The following is a 20,016-nucleotide window of genomic DNA, read 5'->3' on the forward strand; positions in this document are numbered from 1 at the left end:
GTTGATGGCTGTCATTTGCTTGATACAGTTTCAAGATCATTAAGGAGACTTGGTTAGGAGATACTGTAGCAGAACGAAAACTCGTATGGTTCTATCCATGTGGGCTGGACAGATCATCAACTAGGACATGGAGATAGCTAGAATACATACCAACCCTAACTTCCCTAACTGGGCCAAACTCTCCACTCTCAACACCTGAAGACTCCAACCTGGGCCAAACTCTCCAATCTCAACATCTGAAGACTCCAACCTCAACCAGCACTGAAGAACCTCTTACTTCATAACCACGAGTCCCAATCGGCTCCCCTTACGGACTCCTCCTATGGCTATTGACCACAAATTACAAAAAAGCCCACAAAGTTAGGTGATGAGATTTATTTTATTATTTTTTATTTGCTAGTCCCACGTAATTTGTCATTGTAAAACCATCCGAGTAAATAATCCACTCCATAAGCACCATCATGAATTTGACTCTTTCGTAGTTGTACTTTTCGATGATAGAACTTTTCTATTCGTACAAAACAACCCAAAAAAAAAAAAAACCAAAATCGTATTGATAAGCACACTTCTTTGATGTATTGACATTCAAGTCTTATCACCTTATCACCTAATTTCTACATAAGCAACCCTGAGAATTTCAATTTCTTTTTGATTATGCTTTAAAATCTCTCTTTTTTTTTTTTCTTTTCCCCTTCCTGAGGTGGGTGCTTACACTGAGAATTAGGGAAAAAATCTAACACACGAAGACCAGCAGGCCATTTAGGTAAATACCTGGAACTGACACAGCAAAGACGAGGCAGCAAATTTTGTCACTTTCCACAATAACCAAAATAATGACAAAACCCAACCCAGATTTTCTAAGTGATACTTTCACTGTCCAAAAACATGAGCTTTTCAGATGGAAACCCCAGACGATGCACTTAAATCAGATTCAATCCAAGACAACCAAGCACGATGACAACACTCTCAACCGAGTGCAGCGCTGAAAACCTCAGCCACCTACCGATCAACGAAGAAAGGAGAGTAAAATCTTTGAACCATAGAATGTCCTCTGGTTACTGGTACATGTTAAAGCATTTTTACTGATGTAGTTAGGTTTAACCAGGTAAACTCACCCTTCTCCCTAAAATTACAACTCTATGACGCAGGGAGATTGCAGATAATCAACAGATCACTAGTTTCCTACCCAGCTCCAGAGAGTGTATATGAAACAAAAACATAAAAAAAGGGAGGGAAATAATAAAGATGAATAATATGACCCAACCGCCTTGCTAGTACCAAAAAAAACTGGAATCATGGAACAAGTGGCTTCAATGAAAGGGGAAATAAAAATCAATGGCACTACACTACCTTATACTTTCAGGCATGAAATACTCTTTTAACAGTAAAGGCAGCGGCTAGGTCAAGAATACTCAGTCTATGGAAGCCAACACAGGTGAAGTTTAATAAATGAAACAGATGACGAAATGGACTGTCCTAGGTCAAGAATACTAGTAAAGCAGAGGACTCTGGAAACCAAGAGAGGTAGGATAGATGCAACCAGGTGCTTGAAGGATCCTGAAGCTCCACAAACATTTTCTGTAAGGACTGGGAATCTATAGTTTGAAAGGGAAGGACAAAAAAATAGGCCAGTGGAAAAGAAGTACTGTTCTAGTTTCCCTTGTGTTTTTGTTTTCCCCTTTCCCATCAAAGAATCCCAAAGAATTAACAAATCTTGAATCCAATTAGCTTTCGCAAAATAGACCTGCAGGAAGACCAAAGAGATGGTTCAGTTTTACAAATGCAGATTTTCTCTCACAAGGATGTAGGACTATGATGGAGAAACACATTTAAGGATCATGAGTAGTACTCTTCCCATTTGTACAAATAGGAAGAAGGGGGGGGGGGGGGGGGGAGAAAAGAAAGAGATGGCTCTGGATAGTATATTCATACACTAAGGAAACATGACAACACTATAAAGACGGAGCAAATCCAAATTCAAACTCTCAGTGAGGATTTTTAACATGAGATTACAAGGTTACACCACGATAATGAAAGACAAATGTTCAATTGGATAGGTGAGGAAAACCCACCTTTTTCTGTGCAATGAGCAAAAATGTACCAAAAGAAACCAAAGTGCCTAGGAATGAGGGGGGAAGCAAGGCCATGCATTTTTATTTTTTTTCAATCTTCTTTTTTATGTAAAACGCTAGGTAGGCTATTATTACCATTAAGCGCAGCATGATAGACACGCTTCTCAGCCAAGCCAATATCTGACAGTACAAAGTTACCCTGCAGGCCCAAAAAAATTAAAAAAAAAGTACATGAAATCAGTGTTTGGAAAAGACCGGGGGGGGGGGGAAGAAAAGAAAAGCATATTGGAATTTTTGGATGGTATTCTGAACGATACATTGCAACACAACCAATGAAAAATATGTGATCCATTTCCATGTCATTGAGTGGGCCAATAAGCATATAGAAAACAGCTACTTTTTCCAGCTAAACTTACTTTTCCAACCTCAACCACTTATTTTACCAGTCAATTTTTTTCTTCAAGCTACTCTCATTTCAGAAGTGGTTTTCGGGAGCAGTCTTAATGAATTATGGGTGCGCCACACTTTATTATATTGCCGGATGACACCACATTTTCATGCACTACAACTACTTAGAGATGCACAAAGCTAGAGTCCTTCCACAATGGGTAAACTCACATGAGCCATCAAAGGATCATGGGAAGAACATTCTGAGGGTTTCAATGCCAAAAAGGTCCTCCATGCTACAAAGGTGGAACATTTGAATCCTTCATGGAAATTATAGGTAGTAAAGTAATCAAGGAATTTTGTGGGACCACTGAATGAGCAGCAGTTCTCAGGTAGGCTTAGAAAAGAGAGAGCTACAAGAAAGCAAGACAAGTGATAGATTCAGTCATCTGCTCCTACAAATGTAGTAAACAAAGTCCAAATTTGGCTGTAAACTTCACACCTACAAGGCTGCAATTACAGAACCAGAAAGAAGAATTCACCCACAGCTGTCAATATCATTAAGCTCTTTCAATCACCAATTCACCATAGGCAGATCTATTGGGAACCTATTTATCTATAACAAGTGCATAAGCTAAAAAGCTAGTTGGCTTATTTCATGCAAAAGGAAGACCAGTGCATTATATTGCATCACTAAAAACTCAAAAACGACAATGGCTAAATGTTTCCAGAACAGCATACACTTGACAGTGTAGGAAGGGGCGTATACCTCGCTAGCCATTAACTTTCGAACATTATTAGCATAAAGTTTAGGATCCTCTTTTTCTTGCTCTGACGGGTAGTAAACAGGTAATCTTGTCACTTCAATGTGATTCACAAATTGGCAAAGAAGCAACATCACATGCCGCACCTGCAAATGAGCATTAAATAAATCAGGAATTCATGGTCTGCAGCTCAAATTGAATGCAGACAATGACAGCAATAGAATAACATTTTTTTGGAAAATATTTTGACAATCACATTCATTCCAGGATGTGCCCTACTTTTGTCTGGCACCACAGGAGTACCAGGCAACTCAAATTAATAGTTCAGCGGCAAAACTACAATTAAGTGGAAGCTTTTGATAAGACAATATAACATCAGTAGGACAGCTATCTTCCAGAAGTCACCTGGTCCCTGATGTTTACCACTTGTGTTCAAAAACTCTATTGGAGCAATACCATTCTTACTGTTGCACTCCTTACCAATCAAGTTTTTTTTTGGGTGAATAAATAATATATTAAATGACGACAAAAGGATACAAAAAAGAGGAAATTAGGGGGGGGGGAACCAATCAAGAAGATGATCGAAATGTAGTGGAGAGCCCCTAGGAACTAACAATAAGCCTAGTCCTTGGGGAATCAGCCACTGGGGGGTGGGGGAGAGACGAGAGCCTAGAAGAAACATCAAAACAGATGGCCTTCCAAATCAACTCTATGGGGCGAAATTTGGAGGTCCATCTCCTGAGGTTGCGCTCCCATCACAAGTGGTGGATGGTAGCTCCAAAGACTAGCTTACCTACTTGATCGCAAATAGAGGAACCCGAAAAAAATTCTCAAGATCCAATTTCAATCACTAGCAAAACCACGAGGAAGCCTTGACCAAGGCCAAATAGAGGAGATGGCTAAAGACCAAAGCAAACGAGAGAAAGGGCAAGAGAAAAAAAGGTGATCTAAGTTCTCTGAATCTTTCCCATAGAAAATGCAGGTGGGGTCAACCAAGATGTGGCGGCTAATGAGGAAGGTTTTGGGTGGGGAGAGCTAAGTTAAGGGCTCTCCAAAGGGTAAGGGATGTGGCCTTTGAACCAGACTAGAGGAGCCCAAGGGACACGAGGGGATGGGGATCGGATGAGATTCCAAGCAGAAGAGGTAGTGAGGGATTTGGTGGGAGAAGGAAGCCAAATGGTGAGGTCAGAAGCAGAGGGTGAGAGGGGAGGGAGGGAATCCTAGACATGCATGAGGTTTGGGTGGGGAGAAGGGGACCAGGAACCATGGGAGATGAAAGAAGAAAGGAGGGCGGCTCTAGGGATGCAGGTATCATAGACTGAGCGGAGACCGAGAAGAGAGTACAAAATGCCCATCAAATGCCACGGGTTAAACCAAAAAGAGGTGGGAGGATCCTGAAGATACTAGGACAGAGATAACTAGTAAGGCCCAAGACAGAGGAGGAGAAGCTTTCTCCAAATCCGGAGGGGTTAGAAGTCCAGATGGAGTCCGATTCAAGAAGGTAGGAGTAGACCCAGGAAACCCAGATGGAGTCTTGCTTTGAGGCAATTTTCCAAATGAGTTTCAAAAGGTAGGCTATGTGACATCCATGATGCGCCGAATGCCAAGGCCTTGTTCAGAGGTTCGGTGGCAAGCATTGGACCAGCTGATAGGGTGGAGGAAACGGGAGGACTCTTGGCCTTTCCAGAGGAAAGTGCAGAAGAGGGATTCCATGGAATGTCAACATCTGGTGCAATCAACTTTGAAACACCAATAAGTCAGCTTCCGACTATGTATTGCCTCTCATCTTCCTCTCCATGTGACAATACAAAATGTGTTTACTTGCTCAAAACTCATCCGTCTCCCAGTCCAAACTAGACCCACAGTCCTTTCAAAGTATCTTCTTTGGGTATTCTACATTGTAAAAGGGTTCCAAATGCTATCAATCTCCTCCTCCTAAACTTTTTCACAACAACTGTCACTTTTCACGAGGATGAACTCTATTACCAATGGAAGATCTAGAGGAAGAGAATCCTTTAAACCATTTTGTCATTGATATTGTTCATCTTCAGCGGGACCAAACAGATGAGATTGACTCTGCTGTCATGTCACAAAAGGGTCTGCTGATATTGATGCAGCTATGAATGTCCATAATTGTCAATTTGGCATTGGAATACTTTACTTTGGCCCATATGTAGGTTGTATAGATATTAGACTCTTTTTGGTATCAGCTTCCATTCTCATTTTTTGACATATTTTCATTTCATGTATGTTTAGTATCTGTTATGAAACCTACTTTAATTTAAAGTTCAGAAAAAATCTCATTATCCATAATAGACTAAGACTTTGGGCAAAAATTCTTTCCTATCATTTTGAGTAGCTTTTAATGAGCACATGCTTATATGACCCGAAAAACAAGGGTAAATATGTCATTTATTCTAAGATATTAGAAAAACATATCCTTACCCAACTACTTCTCTCTTAGATTGCTCAACCAACTTACATCCCATTTGAAAAATATTACAAAACTATTCACAGCTATCCACTTACCAAACATATTTTGTATTCCATAATTTATTCTAGACAAGAGTTACCAAATAATATTTTTTTTTATCAAAAAGGGTTGTTAGTATTGATTTCTTTAAAGGAGCAAAAATGAGAATGAAAATTATTACCAAAAATAGTGTTAAGACTTCTTATTTTTGAGTTTATTGATGTGATGGGCCTAATTTACAAGCCATGAAGTGGGGGTAATGCTGGTACACAAGATTAGTAGTTCAATTCAATATTAGAACCAATGTTTAAGATTAGGATACTTCATAGTAGATTCAATAGACTTCTGCTTTTGTTTTATTTACAATATTGAGTCTTCTAGAAAATTGCAACCCCACCCCCCACCCCCCCGCCAAAAAAAAAAAAAGGGAGGGAAAAAACCCACTCTTCTTGTGCGGAAGCCTTCAACACCAGGTTCATCCTTTTTAGTCTTGTAGTGATTATGAACCAAGCAAGGAATCTTAGGTGGTCTATGCATATCTAATGCATCCCCCGTCAATGAGAAATGATTTGATTAATGAATATGACTTTTTTTTCTCTTTTCTAAATAAGAGTTTTGGTTGTGAAGCAATGGATGCTGGATTGCTATACCAATTCTGATTGCTTATCTTCTTCACTTCTCTTCCCCCAAGAATATCCTTTACTGTTGAAGGTGTCGTTCAACAACATCCCAACCCAGTTCTTTTGTTAATCCTCTAAATTCCCATGTGCAAAATCTCCCTTATGTTCTTATGTATCCCAATCAACTACTACCCCAAAATCCTAAAACCACAAAACCTTCAATTTTTGAATTCAGATCTTGGAAGACTAGCACCTAGTTGAACCTCTTTGATCTAGGGCAGCATCAAGTATATTCTTGGCATGGTTCCCATTATCGCCAGAGCTAGATGTACTCAACACTGTAAGAGTTTTGGTGCTGTTGAGCAATGCATATGGAATTGCCATGCCAATTCTGATTTCTCCTTTCCTCTTCTCTTTTTTTCCCTAAGAGCTTCTTCTACCATTCAAACTGATATTCAAGAAGATCCTTGACAGTAGTAAGTCAAACTATCCCCAACCCCAACTCTTCTTCTTCTTCTGAATCTTTAATCCAAAACCCTATTTCCCCTTTATACTACACCAATGTTCTTGTGTACCCCAATCAACTACCCCCAAAATCCTATCTTATTTAAATTCAGATACCAGGAAACTGCTCCCTAGTTGATCCTATCCAATCTAGGGTGAACCTGATGCCGAAGGCTTTCAGAACAACTATGGTCCAGAGGGCAGTTTTTCTACGCAGCCTTACCCAAACAATTATTCTGAGAGACTGTTTCGATGCCTTGACCTATCCATCTAGGGATACATCAAATATATTCTCCGACAAAGAATGAAAAGATTCTCTCATACATATCATATCCATCTACACTCCTTGAACTGGCTCCATGTTGACATTCCTTGTACATTCTACTGGGGCAGTGTATGGAAATAGATTCTATTTGTACAAACAGTTTATGTTACGATCAGATGGATACCTTTTCTATTTGAACAATTCACAATACCTAGGTACTTGTTCAACTCCTTTTATTTTATTTCTCAGTTGTATGCACTCCATTAGCAAATTGATACTGATTAAAGCAGAGTGAAGGTACTTATTTGAGTTATTTCAATGCAGGCAATTATCATAATTTTCCTAAAAAATATATATTGGATTACTGGTATTTACAATGCAGTGCCAAGTGTTTGCAGGTGCAGGTCAAAAGTTGCAGCCCTGGATATTAAAGCATGCATGTAGATGTGGCCAATAGAACAAGTTTCCTTTTATCAACAAATAGTATTAGGATTGATGTAAGTATAAATGGCTCATGAAGAGCTACACACCCCAGATATGGAATCCCATGCTGGACTAAATCTCCTGTACGGATATCTTAGGATCATGGGATGCACAGGAGCTTTAGACAAGAAAGCACCTGTCTTGAATGGGAGGAGGAAGTCTCCATTTGTAGTTGTGCCCTCTGCAATCAACAAGAAACAGAATCAAGACGTGTTAATAATAATTCAGGAAAGCACATATTCAACAATTAGGAAATGTAGGGTCTACACATTTCCCCTCTCTATATGCGATTCTGTGAGCTTCAACACTGTTGAAATATGGGACCCACCCATGGTTTTAAAGTATCAGTCAGTATCACATCGTATCACTTGACACATATCTTGTGTCTTGGCAATCCAGCTCAATACAGTCTCCATAGATAACAATACAGTTGCTACAAACCAATAAAAAGCCGCCAAAGACCCAAGTGACCATTAGTCTATAATTTTGTTTTTTATATAAAGATCGAAGGAGATTTCACAGAAAAAGGTAGGTTCTAGAAAACTAGAAATTATTGATCATTGCGCTTAAATCATGATTTAAAATCGTACTGTTTGCTTTAAATTAATAGATTTAGGAAAAACTAGTAAAAAAGATCGAAGGAGATTTCACAGAAAAAGGTAGGTTCTAGAAAACTAGAAATTATTGATCATTGCGTTTAAATCATGATTCAAAATTGAACTGTTTGCTCTAAATAGATTTTGGAAAAACTAAGTTAGTCGATGCATTAAACTTGATTATTTGCAAGGATTTGTACTCAAATCAAGTTTTGTGTTGTTATACGTTGTTCTCCATACTAGTGTTCCTGTGTTCCAAATGTGTGGTTCCATGCATATGTTTAGCAAACTATATGTATCTCTTTTTTTTGAGGTGAGAAAATTATGTATCTCCAATACAACACAATGCATATCTTAAAATCACCCCTCTGATATGAAACCCAATACTTCAAAGCTCGTCCCAAATGATGCTATTACAACCACACCAGGCGTCAGACCATTCAGGCAAAAAGATCAGGGATCCAATGGTCCAATTTCTGCAAATGCACTATCTGTACACCTGCCCGGGATATGTTATCTAGAACATATCCTACAGTGGCTTCAAGTAAAATGAAGTGTCCAGACCTGAAAGCAACAGATGCTTTAGAAATTCCCTTATTTCACTCACATCAAGTCACTCCCACTCTGATCATAATACTGATGTTTAATTTTTTTCGAAAATAAAGAAAAGAAAAAAAAATCTATTCCATTTTAATTAACAATTATAGAGAAACTGGTAGTGAATTGCATTTTTTTTCCCCTTCCAGAGATAGTAAAAATTAATTAAGCAAGAAATTTATAAAACCTCCCAATATCTCTGTTTCACCATTCAGTGTTATTGGTTTCACCATTCAGTGTGCTAAGTTTGCTCAAATGTTAAGGTAACTTTAGAAGTCATTTTGTCTGCAGCATGCATTCCTTACACCAAAATCAATTTTCAAAATGAAAAATGTTACACGATATTGATAGAAAATATATGACAAGCATATAGACACATTTGGATGGTCCAATCTCATGGAAATGTTAGGTGACAAGGGCATTAAGAATCAAGAGTCTTTATCCATGCAATTAATAAAATAAATAAATGGGAACCTGGAAAAAGCATTATCATGGGAGCAAATTCATTCTGATGAGCTTCCTTGACTCTTTCTGTGACAATACCTGCAAGCAGAAAAGACTTCAGAGTTTGAGGACCACCAAAATTTTGAAATTACACAAAGAAAAATGGTTTTGAGGTTTAGTATACCTGAAACACCCTTAAAATCAGATGATTTTGATTCCCGCTGGACATAGACACAACCAAGGCACTTGCTGTTAAGCACAAGCAACAGAAATCCATCAGGACTAAATTAACAAGACAGGATACAAAATGGGATAACAACATTAAATAAGCCATTAAGATTGATAAGAGGGTTCAAACTGCAAGAAATAAAAATATAGTTTACAAGGCTCAGGTAAAAATAAATGGTGTCAAAAGATTTTCAAACAAATCTCAAGACTGTTGGAAAGTTGGTCAAGAAAGACTAAATGCGTCAAAATTCAGGGAACAGTGATGCTCCAAATAGGAACTAGGATTCTAGAATGCAAAGCTAAGAGATTAACACCCATGACCCAACATAACATTTGGAAGAAACTGTAGCATTAAGACATATATAATACTAATCATCCTCGGATGAGTATTTCAATACCACTGTTATCATGTTCAAGGCCTTGATATTTTGTTGGGCTGGGTTGCTTTATTCAAACTCAACTAACCCTATGAACTTTTATTTTGACACTTGCCACTTATCAGATGATTTGGATCCCAAATGTTGCCTACGGCTATACCTCAATCTGCACTACTCGAAAACAAGTTCCAAATTATTGCAGAAAAGAGAAGGGAAAGATACAATACAATGTTACCCATGACTAAGGTGTCGCCTGATGTGACCAACCAAACGATTCCTCTTCAATGTGCTACATTGTCAAAAAAGATGCCAAGTTAGAGACACAGGGTTTAGAGTTACGAAGAGGATAGTAAAAGTTGTGGTTACCTATCATAAAAGTAGGGTTCCTCTTGCCGTTCCGACCTTTCCAGGATCCAACTCCTTCTCAATAGGGATCCCACAAACCCCTCCCTCGCCAAGGATGAGCATGTTTTATCCCTTGCCCTAGCTACTCTCTCCTCCAAGGAGGAAAGTTTCCTTCGGCAAAAAGCTATAATCAAATGGCTAGAACTTGGGGACACTAACATTGCCTACTTCCACCGCTCCCTCAAGGGCCGTTTGAACTTCAACTCCATCCCTTGTCTCCTTTCTAGGAATGGGACCTGGATCACTGATATTCCCAGTATCAGGAATAAAGTTGTCTCCTTCTCTCCCCAGCCTCCCTCCCTCCTAGGCCTCCACTTCCCCCCTCTCTAATTAATAAGTTTGTCTCAACCTCGGATCTAGATTCCCTCTCTCCATCCCCTCCTCTAAGGAGATTCTCCTTGCCATCCGTTTTCACAAGCCTAATCGTGCTCCTAGCCCTGATGGATTTTGCATGGGGTTCTTCCTATTGACCTGGGACTTCATAATGCATGATCTGGTCCATGCTACTAGGAGCTTCTTCCTTAATCCCTCCCAGGTCTCCTCCATCAACCAAACATTTCTATGTCTCATCCCCAAGAAGCCTAGTGCCTCCTCTCTTTTCGACTTCTGCCCTCTCTCCCTCTGCAATGTCATCTACAAATTCATCTAAAAATCTTAGCCAACCGAATCAAGAAGGTTATACCCTCTCTTGTGAGCTCTAACCAATCTGCTTTCATCTCGGGCCGTAGCATCTTGGATAATATTCTCCTTTGCACGAAAATTGTCCAAGGCTTCGATAAAGCTTCCCACTCCCCTGCAACTCTCTTAAAAGTGGATCTTCACATGGCCTTCAACTCTATCCGTTGGGATTTTATTAGTGAGGTCCTCTCTGCTATGGGATTCCCTCCTACCTTTGTCCACTGGATTAAGATTTGCAATTCCACCCCCTTCTTCTCGATCGTCACCAATGGCTCCCCAATGGTTCACTTCCCTTCTAGGGTTGGGATCTACCAAGGTTGCCCCCTCTCCCCCTATCTTTTCTCCCTGGCTCTTGAGGTCCTCTCTCGTATCCTCCAATTGAATACGGATCAGCTCCTCATCTCCCCCATTCCCAAATGCAGATCCATCAACCTTTCCCATCTTGCGTTTGCGGATGATCTCACGATCTTCTCCAAAACTGACCATCAATCTATCTCCACCATCCTTTCCTCGCTTTCCTCCTTTGAATCTCTTTCCGGTCTCTGTGTCAACCTCAATAAATCCACTCTCTTTCTCTTTGGAATCTCGGACACTACCAGAGACTCTCTCCTGCAACTCTCAGGGTTTAGCCCTAGCTCCTTCCCTGCTACTTATCTCTGGCCTCCCTCTCATCCCTGGTAGGCTCACCCGACACCATTGCTCCCCCATGCTTGATCACATAAGGAAAAAGCTACAACTATGGAAAGGAAAGCTTCTGTCCTTTGCTGGGTGAGTTGTCCTTATTCAATCTGTTCTCCAATCTTTTTACCTTTAATGGAATGGCATCTTTTCTATTCCCAAATCCATTATTCATTCCATAGAGTAAAGGTCAAGAAGCCTCAAGATCCCATCTCTTGGGCCACGGTCTGTCAACCCAAATCTGAGGGTGGCCTTTGGAAGATTGCCTCCAAGCATGACTCCATTTGGGTTTCCTGGGTCTACTCCTACCTTCTCAAACATGACTCCATTTGGACAATTTATTGCCCCTCTAATCCCTCCTAGATTTGGAAGAAGATCCTCCTCTTTCGCCCTCGTGCTCTATCCGCCACCTCTGTCCAATTCTCTCATGGATCCTCCACCGTTTTCTAGCTTGATCCCTGACGCCCGTTTGGCATTCTCTTCACCCTACTTGGCCTCCACACTGCCTATAAGACTCGCATCCCCAAGTTTGCCACCCTTGACAGCTTCCTCTCCAATGGAACTTGGGCCCCTCTCCCCCACCCCAGCCTCACACATGTTTGGAATCCTCTCCCCCTATCCATAACCTTCCCTGAGATACCACCATTTGGACCCCATCGCCCTCAAAATCTTTCAACACTTCCTCCGCCTAGAACCTCCTCCACTCCCTTCATCCCCCTATCCCTTGGTCCCACTTGGTTTGGTTCAAAGGTCTCATCCCCGTCATTCCCTTATCCTTTGGAAAGCCCTCAACCTTGCTCTCCCCACCCAATCATTCCTCATTAGCCGCCATATCTCCGCTAACCCCAGTTGCACCTTGTGTGGGAATGGTTTAGAGGACATCAACCACCTGTTTTTCACCTGCCCTTTTTCCCGCCCCCTTTGGGACAGAGCCATTGCCTCCATTTGGCCCCGATCGAGACGCTCACATGGATTTGCTCGTGATTGGACATGGATCTTGAGGAATTTTGCGGTAACTCTATTTGAAATTGCCTTGGCAAGCTTGTCTTTGGGGCCACCATCCATCACATCCGGTGGGAGTGTAACCTTAGAAGATGGACTTCCAAATCTCGATCTTTAGACATGATTTGGAAAGCCATATATTCTGATGTATCTTCTTACTTCCAGATTGCTCTCTCTTCCCCACCCTCTTATTGCTACAACCCCAAAAATAGGTTAATTGTTAGCTTCTGGGGCCTCAGTTGTTCCTTCATCACCCCTTAAGCTTGTGCTCCTTCTCCCCTCCCCTCCCCTCCTTCTCAACTCATTGTTTTTTGGGTTGTTTTCTTGTTGTTTGCTTGCTAGTTTTTAATATATTATTTATTCATCCCCAAAAAAAAAAAAAGGAGGATTCCTCTTTATTGTGGATCTCTCTCTCTCAACTACTCTCTATTTGGTGTATTTTTTTCCTCTTGCTTTCCTAGTTGAGTTGTACTACTAAGTTTAGTTTCTATTTTAGTTGGACTTTCTTACTCTGTAAAAAAGGATTATTGTACTGATGTTCTACAAATATGAACAAAAATTGAGAAGGGGCACCAGCTAGCCATATTTATTGTCTTTGTCTCTCTCATCACTCTCTTTTTCAGCCATCCAAGGAATTATTAATCATTCGTCATTAGGTGCAATTTGTAAATTGTTTCTCGATATTGTCCTTTCAAAAAAGGATCATACCCTTTACGTAAGCATTCTTCTTCAATCTAAACATATAAATACTGGACTTCTTTCTTTTTCTTGAAGCACATCTAGAGTAATAAATCTTTTATCTAGCTTTCCAATTCCATTTAAAGTTCCTTACCAAGTTACTTCATTTTTTCTTCATTATTGTGAACCCATTGAGTATAGAGTTCATTGATCCTAGTGTGTAATATATATATATATATATATATATATATATATATATATATATATATATATATATATATATATATATATATATATATATATATTTTTATTTTTTTTTTTTTTTTTTTTTTTTTTTAATTTTTTCTTTCCATCATTTCAACAAAAAATTGACTAGCTGGGTAGTAAAAGAGTTGAAATTTTGGGTGGACACATAAAAAATATTCTTTGCTTCGATCACTTCAACATGTATTAAAAAAAATACAATGATATTTTCATTTCTTGTAGCATTTTTCAATTGATTGTTTCACGGGTACATATATCTCAACTATGGATTTCATCCAAATAAGAATTTTTAAAACCTTGGCTATTTTTATAAGATGGAAGTAGACTGATACTTTGTCATGGTTGGGAAGTAATGATTGATTGTCCCCAAAGATTTGGGATTCACTCATAATGATCAAATTATATCTGGCCTTCTTTCCACTTCTCCAGTTATAAAATAGAGTTTTAAATATTGGATTTTCCGTTATTTATGTCGTGTATGTCTGTCACTTGTAAAGACATTAAATAAATGACTAATATGTGAATTTTTCAATACTGGATCCCTTGATGGAAATAGTGGAATGTGGTTTGTTATAAGTTTCATGTTAGAGAAACATAAATGTTTTACCAGGTGTGATTGACATAAAAGAAACATATAATGATTTTTTTAAGTCTTAACACCAGATGAAGCAAACCTTTTCATATAAAATGCTTTACTTAGCAATAGAATGAAAAGGTCAAACCGCATGGGACAGGAAAAAAGTAATGCATATTTTATAAATGTTAGGAACACATTAGGAAATTAAGTCAGAAATGAAGATCACACCACCACAGCAATCCAAAAGATAATGATCCAGAGGAAGTGATGTGAACTTACCTGATGAGACCAATTAGAGGAAGTTTAGCCACGGATCTCTTTTGGAAATGAAGTTCAAAATAAGATTGACAAAAAAAGAACAAAAACATGTCAGAATCAATGAACAGAAAATTAAGTCTAATCAAATTGTTACTTCCTAAATTATTATCAGATGAGACCAACTGGTCAAATGAGAGTCATGACCTGGCCAATTTAAGATGAAACAGGAATTTGATGCTTGGGTTCCATGAGGGTTCTAATTTCTGCCAAAATGATTACTATTTAACATAATATTGGGCGGTTACCCACCCCAATGGATAGGATGAAAACATGAGACTAACGAATTAGTCCATTCATGATAACTACTAGCTGTGGAAAATAACCTGAACTCTAATGCCAATTTTCAAGGGATGACGATATTAATTGACCTACAAGTGTGCAACTTGCATTCACATGCATGAGAAACATTGATACATTTTACTTATACCAAAATTTGTTTTAAACAGAATAAATTTACAAAAACAAACAGGACCTTGATCTAGGATGTTTGAGCCTGATGATAATATATGTTTCCAGTCATATCACTCAACAAATGGATCAAGCAATCAAGGATCCATCAGAACCAACCCAATTAAGATTATGTGCGTAGGAACATAAAAATCGTGCAAATATTGCATGTTAGGCCAAATAATGACATGCTTACTTGCATATATACAAACGTATATAAAAATACAGACTTTCATATTTGTTCTGTTTCATTATATTATTACAGACTTCCGTGTCTGTTCCCTTTCTTAAGATTTCTCTTCCTAAGAAAGGTTGCGCAACACAACTCTAAGAATGGTTGAAGGGCTATCAATTATCAGAATATTATTTTTAAATCTCTTCCATACGGTATCGGATTGGGTTAGAATAATTTGGAACCCTTTGTAATAGCCAACAAGTCCCAGCTCAGATCCAAATCTGGCAAAAGATTTATTTAATAAATCTAAAAGAGTTCAGATTCAACCACCAGAAGACCAACCTGTGGAAAGTCTTGCATAAAGATTTTTTGATGGAAAAATAAGATAGACTCATCTGAACCCACCTTAGCAACGAAGCTTGGAAAGGAAGAAGACATATGATACAAAATATCCAAATAAGAGATATGGTTTGAAATAACTGCCCCAGGTCGCTTACGTTCTCCAGATTGCTCATTGCTCTGGTTCTGATCAATTTGGAAGAAGAAAAAACCATAAGTAAACAAGACAAATGCTTATCATCCGCATGTCATTAACCATTATCATACAGAATAATAAAGGATATAGCTGAGCATTTTTGTGGTGCTCTAATTTTACCATCTTTTCCAACAAGTTATGGAAACAAATGACCTAATACCTCTACGTTGCTTTTTTTCTTCAACTGTATTCGTGAAATACTTCATAAAAATGATATCTTTCACACCACAAGGTCTCTCTGGAGAAATCTTAGAAAGAAGAATAATCATTTATAAAGAAGCACAAAGCACAAGCATCCTTGTCACCACATGGGAGTACAAGCTCCCTTTACTATATATATCAATAATTACTTCATTAGAATGAAAGTATCTTAAGATGTTGCCAAGCACCATTTTGCACCAAACTGTTTACTTAACTGTTCATCAGTTAGGTGTAATATGCAAGATTCATCATGGAATGCCTAATCTCTTACATTTGTTGAAGTGAGACAGGAAGCTGAAACTACTTGTGTTCATTCCAATGGTGGGACAGGACACATCTTCCTAGAAATTTGGTGGACAGGACTAGAATTTAAACATGAAAATCTTTTTGGCACTCAATCAGTTTCGTTACCATGGATCTGAAGAACAAGGTGCAGTCTCAATGGTGGATAAAAATATCACAATTTCAATATCTTATATTGAAGGACAAGAAAATGTGATAAAATATATGAAGAACAAAACTTGCAAAGTTGAACTTCAAAAGAGTATCAACGTACGGAATAGTGAACATAAATAAGGTTGCAAGTTATAAATGATAAGAAACCTGCTGTGGTTTTTAAGGAAAAAGAAGATATATCAAGTTATAGACGCTGTGAGTAAACAAAGAAGCATGGTAGTTCAAATGGCCAGATTAAATTGACCAAAGAAGTTAATGATTTGAATACTTGGATCACATATGGAACCTCTATAGAGTGTAGAAGATCAGTTTAGCAGGGTTCTCCACAAAATCCATCACCATGACTCATGACTCATGAGAGAGTTTTTTAAAGTTAAATCTAGCCCAAGATTTGAGTTTCCCAATGCTGAGCATCAAAATTGTTATACAACGAACTGCTAGCCACAGATTAGAAGAGTGTCTATCGGCAACACAGGATTCATCTTCTTTATTGTCGGTCATAGCATCTCCAGCAAAGCAGATATCTCTCCTCTTTCAGGGGTTTAGAACCCTTTTACCAAGCGATTTAATAATTGATTCTAATCCCAGTAAATGGAGGAAAGATTCAAACTACCCAATTATGAGGAGAGATTTATCATATTTCCCTTGCATGTCTCACTTCTTAGCTTCTAGATTGAACATCACAATCAAAAAGAGAGCTAGATCAGTCAACTCTATGTTTGATAATCTTGTAAAGGCAGGTGCTGGAACTGGGTTAAAGAAAGGCTCTTCAGTTCTGCAATAATGAATCCATGAATTGTTTTTTGATGGTCCTGGATCAGACCAATATTCAAACCTTCATTACTTTAAGTACATAGTAGTAAGCTTTCATTACTCATCCACACTAAATAAACAACCATTCTCCGACCTCAGCTCCAAAAATCAGTATCCTTCTTAGTTCACTCAGGAACTGGTTTAGCACTTAAACTGCATTAATCTGGACATTAATAGTGGCATTTCCTCTTATTATCCAAGGGGTCTAAGCTAGGTCTGCATATAACTTCCTCAAAATATTGAGGACTCTCCTTCAATGCAATTTAGATCCCAAATACTTGGATAACTTTATATCAATCTACAGGTTTAGTAATATTATAAATCAAGAACTAGAGAGATTATAGTACATTATGTTCCTGCAATTTCAAATCTGACACACTTTAAAATACAAAACCAGTTCCCATTAAATTATTTGTTCCCTTTCTTCAGGGGTTCCTAAGGGGGAAAGCTTGAAGAACAAATTTTTGCCACTTTGTCCAGCTCCGTGAGCTGCTGTCAAGGCTGAAAAGTTTGGGGAAAGTGTCACCATGGTGAGTGTCATCATAGGCCAGTTCAACAGTAAATGGACATAAAATTGCGCCTTCTATAGCCCTGCTTCACATTACCAGAACTCTAAGAAGAAGGGGGAGGGGATGGGAAAAAAGGAAAATGAAAATCACATAAAATTATAAAGCCTGTATCACCATAATTTTTCATGCCAAGAAATTGTGGTGTACGTCACATAGTTGTAAACCTATGGTTGCCTTGAGCAATTCTATCTCTTACATGTAAAACTAAAAAGGACAACAGATTAGAAATAATCTTCTGTTTATCTTCCTGCAGTTTAATCATTCATTGTTAAAACCATCTGTATTCCTGCTGTAAGCCAGTACGAAATTCACCTCCTGCACTCAAGTATTGTTTCTTTTTGCAAAGCACGATCTATGTTAATAATGTAGATTAAGAAGCCTATTGTAAATCGACTTTTAGCATTCTAAAATACTTCTTGTCCCTCTTGATTGATTCTGGCAAAACTTTCCCCAGATCACCAAATTACAATATTCAAAGCATGTACAGAAAATGTAACCACTAAAGCCGATAAACATAATTATCTAAAAATGCAGGTAAGGCTTACCTCCCCAGCTGATTTTTCCACGGAATCAGTACTTCGATAAGACTCGCTAATCCAATAAAAACCAAGCGTGAAGAGCATTGCCCTAGAGAGGAACCTCCCAGACTGAACAATTACATTTCTTCTCCACCCACTCAGATGAGCATAATCTTCCTGCCCATCCTCTCGACACGGCACTGCAAAAAGCGTACAGAAGCGGCATATACAATAGTATAGCACAACTAGCACCACCCCCACGACCACACGGATCGGAACGAGCGTGACAACTGCCAATCCAAGAAGAATTTTCTCCCACTGAGGCAGTTCCCCTCTTCCCATCGTTCCATAAACATCTCTTCTAACAAAAGCAGCGAATTTCTTCTCGAGTTCCTGCAAATCCTCATGAACAATTGGAGAATAACTGACGTTGGAATCCAATTTCAGCAAAGGCCTCTCATCCTTGCCGGATCCCTCAGCCCGAGGCTCTTCAGCTGGTTCGACAACTTGCTGTTTCTTGGATTCAAAATTATTTAGCTCCGTCTCCATTATTGAATACAGAGATTCGAGAGCCTAATTTCTTCATGCGAACTCCATAAAATTTGAGAATGTTCTTGTTTGCTGTGTTTGCAAGTTCAAAGGGGGCAGTTACACGGAAGAGGGAAAATACTCACGGGCGGTGAGTCGTGGCAGATACCAAAATCTCTAAGGGACGCTATGTTGTTTTCTTCCAAAGTTGATAAGATCATACATCGTAGATAACGTTCAAATAGAATCTTTTGACTAAATGCGTGAGCTGTGCGCTTGAAATTGGACCCCACTACATACGTGGAATATGTATAACGATCAAACGGTTGAAGATCGAGAACGAACAACATTCTAAGTTCTAACCGTAACTGCGCACGACGATTTTGTTCGTTGGACAGCTCAGACCTATGCGAACCATGTGACTTTATATCAACCACGTTCAAACCGGTTCCACACAAGATGCTGACGCCAAATCCGAACCGGTTCCTTGCGCCCCTCGAATCAAGATTTTCTCACAGTCGGGGGAGCACCAACTGCTTCCCAATCATAAAAACACAGTGGGGCCAGCATGTGAAATTTTGAGTTTTTTTTTATTTTTTCCAAAAAGTGTTTTTCCACCGTATGCCACGCTATTTTTGTGGTCGGGAGTACTTAGCTCCACGTCGGGGGAGCTAATCCTGACTCCCCCTTCCGTATCGAATCTGGATCATCTCCCCGACACTTTATGATCTGTAAAATAAGGAGACTCTTAGGCAAAAAATATTAAAGAGGAAACCCACAGATGTCCTGTGGACTCCTTTATATCCTTTAGAAGGGAATTGCACTTTTTTTATTCCGTCTTATTAGTGCTAAAAGATGGATCTCCTAAATATATGGTGACAGGGAAACACAATCTTCTAGACGGAGAATCTAGACTCTCCTGCGTTCCCCCAACACCTAACCCTTTTTCATTTCAAACGAAAGGAGGTACCACAGGATGGAAGGAGACCGTAGAAGCACCCTTTAATTATTTTTTACTTGTGGGCCCCCTATAGTTTGTGGTTGTAAAGCCGTCAGGAGCATAGAGTGCTCCCCGATGGGGAGATAATCTGGACTCATCCTGGAAGGGGTTTGTACACATAGCTTCATGAGATGATACAGTTTGGGTGAGGTGACTGACGGATCAAATTGAAGGGCATATTCAAACCAATTGTGATGGGTTGTAATTAAAATTAGAGCAAATTGCATCGACACCCTCAAAAATGAGGGCTTAAAACATTGACACCTCATGTTATGTTTAAAAAATATAGACACCTCAAGATTAGATTTTCAGTTGATAGATTAAACCAATGTGTCATTGAAAACCATTAAATCAATGTTTATTT

At 38.9% G+C, this 20,016-nt stretch overlaps 1 protein-coding gene across 2 annotated transcripts; it reads right to left on the reverse strand.

Moving 5' to 3' along the window:
• Positions 1–18,808, reverse strand: LOC149017796 (lysophospholipid acyltransferase LPEAT1-like). Of its 2 annotated transcripts, XM_089152131.1 has the most exons (9): positions 18,152–18,808; positions 15,438–15,557; positions 14,372–14,409; positions 9,390–9,454; positions 9,236–9,304; positions 7,616–7,749; positions 3,229–3,369; positions 2,208–2,271; positions 1–1,744 (listed from the first exon to the last, which is right to left on the reverse strand). In XM_089152131.1, exons 1-9 carry the CDS (start codon positions 18,671–18,673, stop codon positions 1,725–1,727), a joined length of 1,173 nt encoding a protein of 390 aa, XP_089008257.1. In that variant the 5' UTR covers positions 18,674–18,808; the 3' UTR covers positions 1–1,724. The 2 variants fall into 2 exon arrangements, with proteins under 2 accessions (XP_089008257.1, XP_089008256.1); XM_089152130.1 differs by lacking the exon at positions 1–1,744 and having other exon boundaries at positions 1,903–2,271.
• Positions 18,809–20,016: the final 1,208 nt, after the last annotated feature.

This window comes from Hakea prostrata, chromosome 4 (assembly GCF_041222555.1).
Source record: "Hakea prostrata isolate BN-2017 chromosome 4, UWA_Hpros_2, whole genome shotgun sequence".
Taxonomy (NCBI): Eukaryota; Viridiplantae; Streptophyta; class Magnoliopsida; order Proteales; family Proteaceae; genus Hakea; species Hakea prostrata.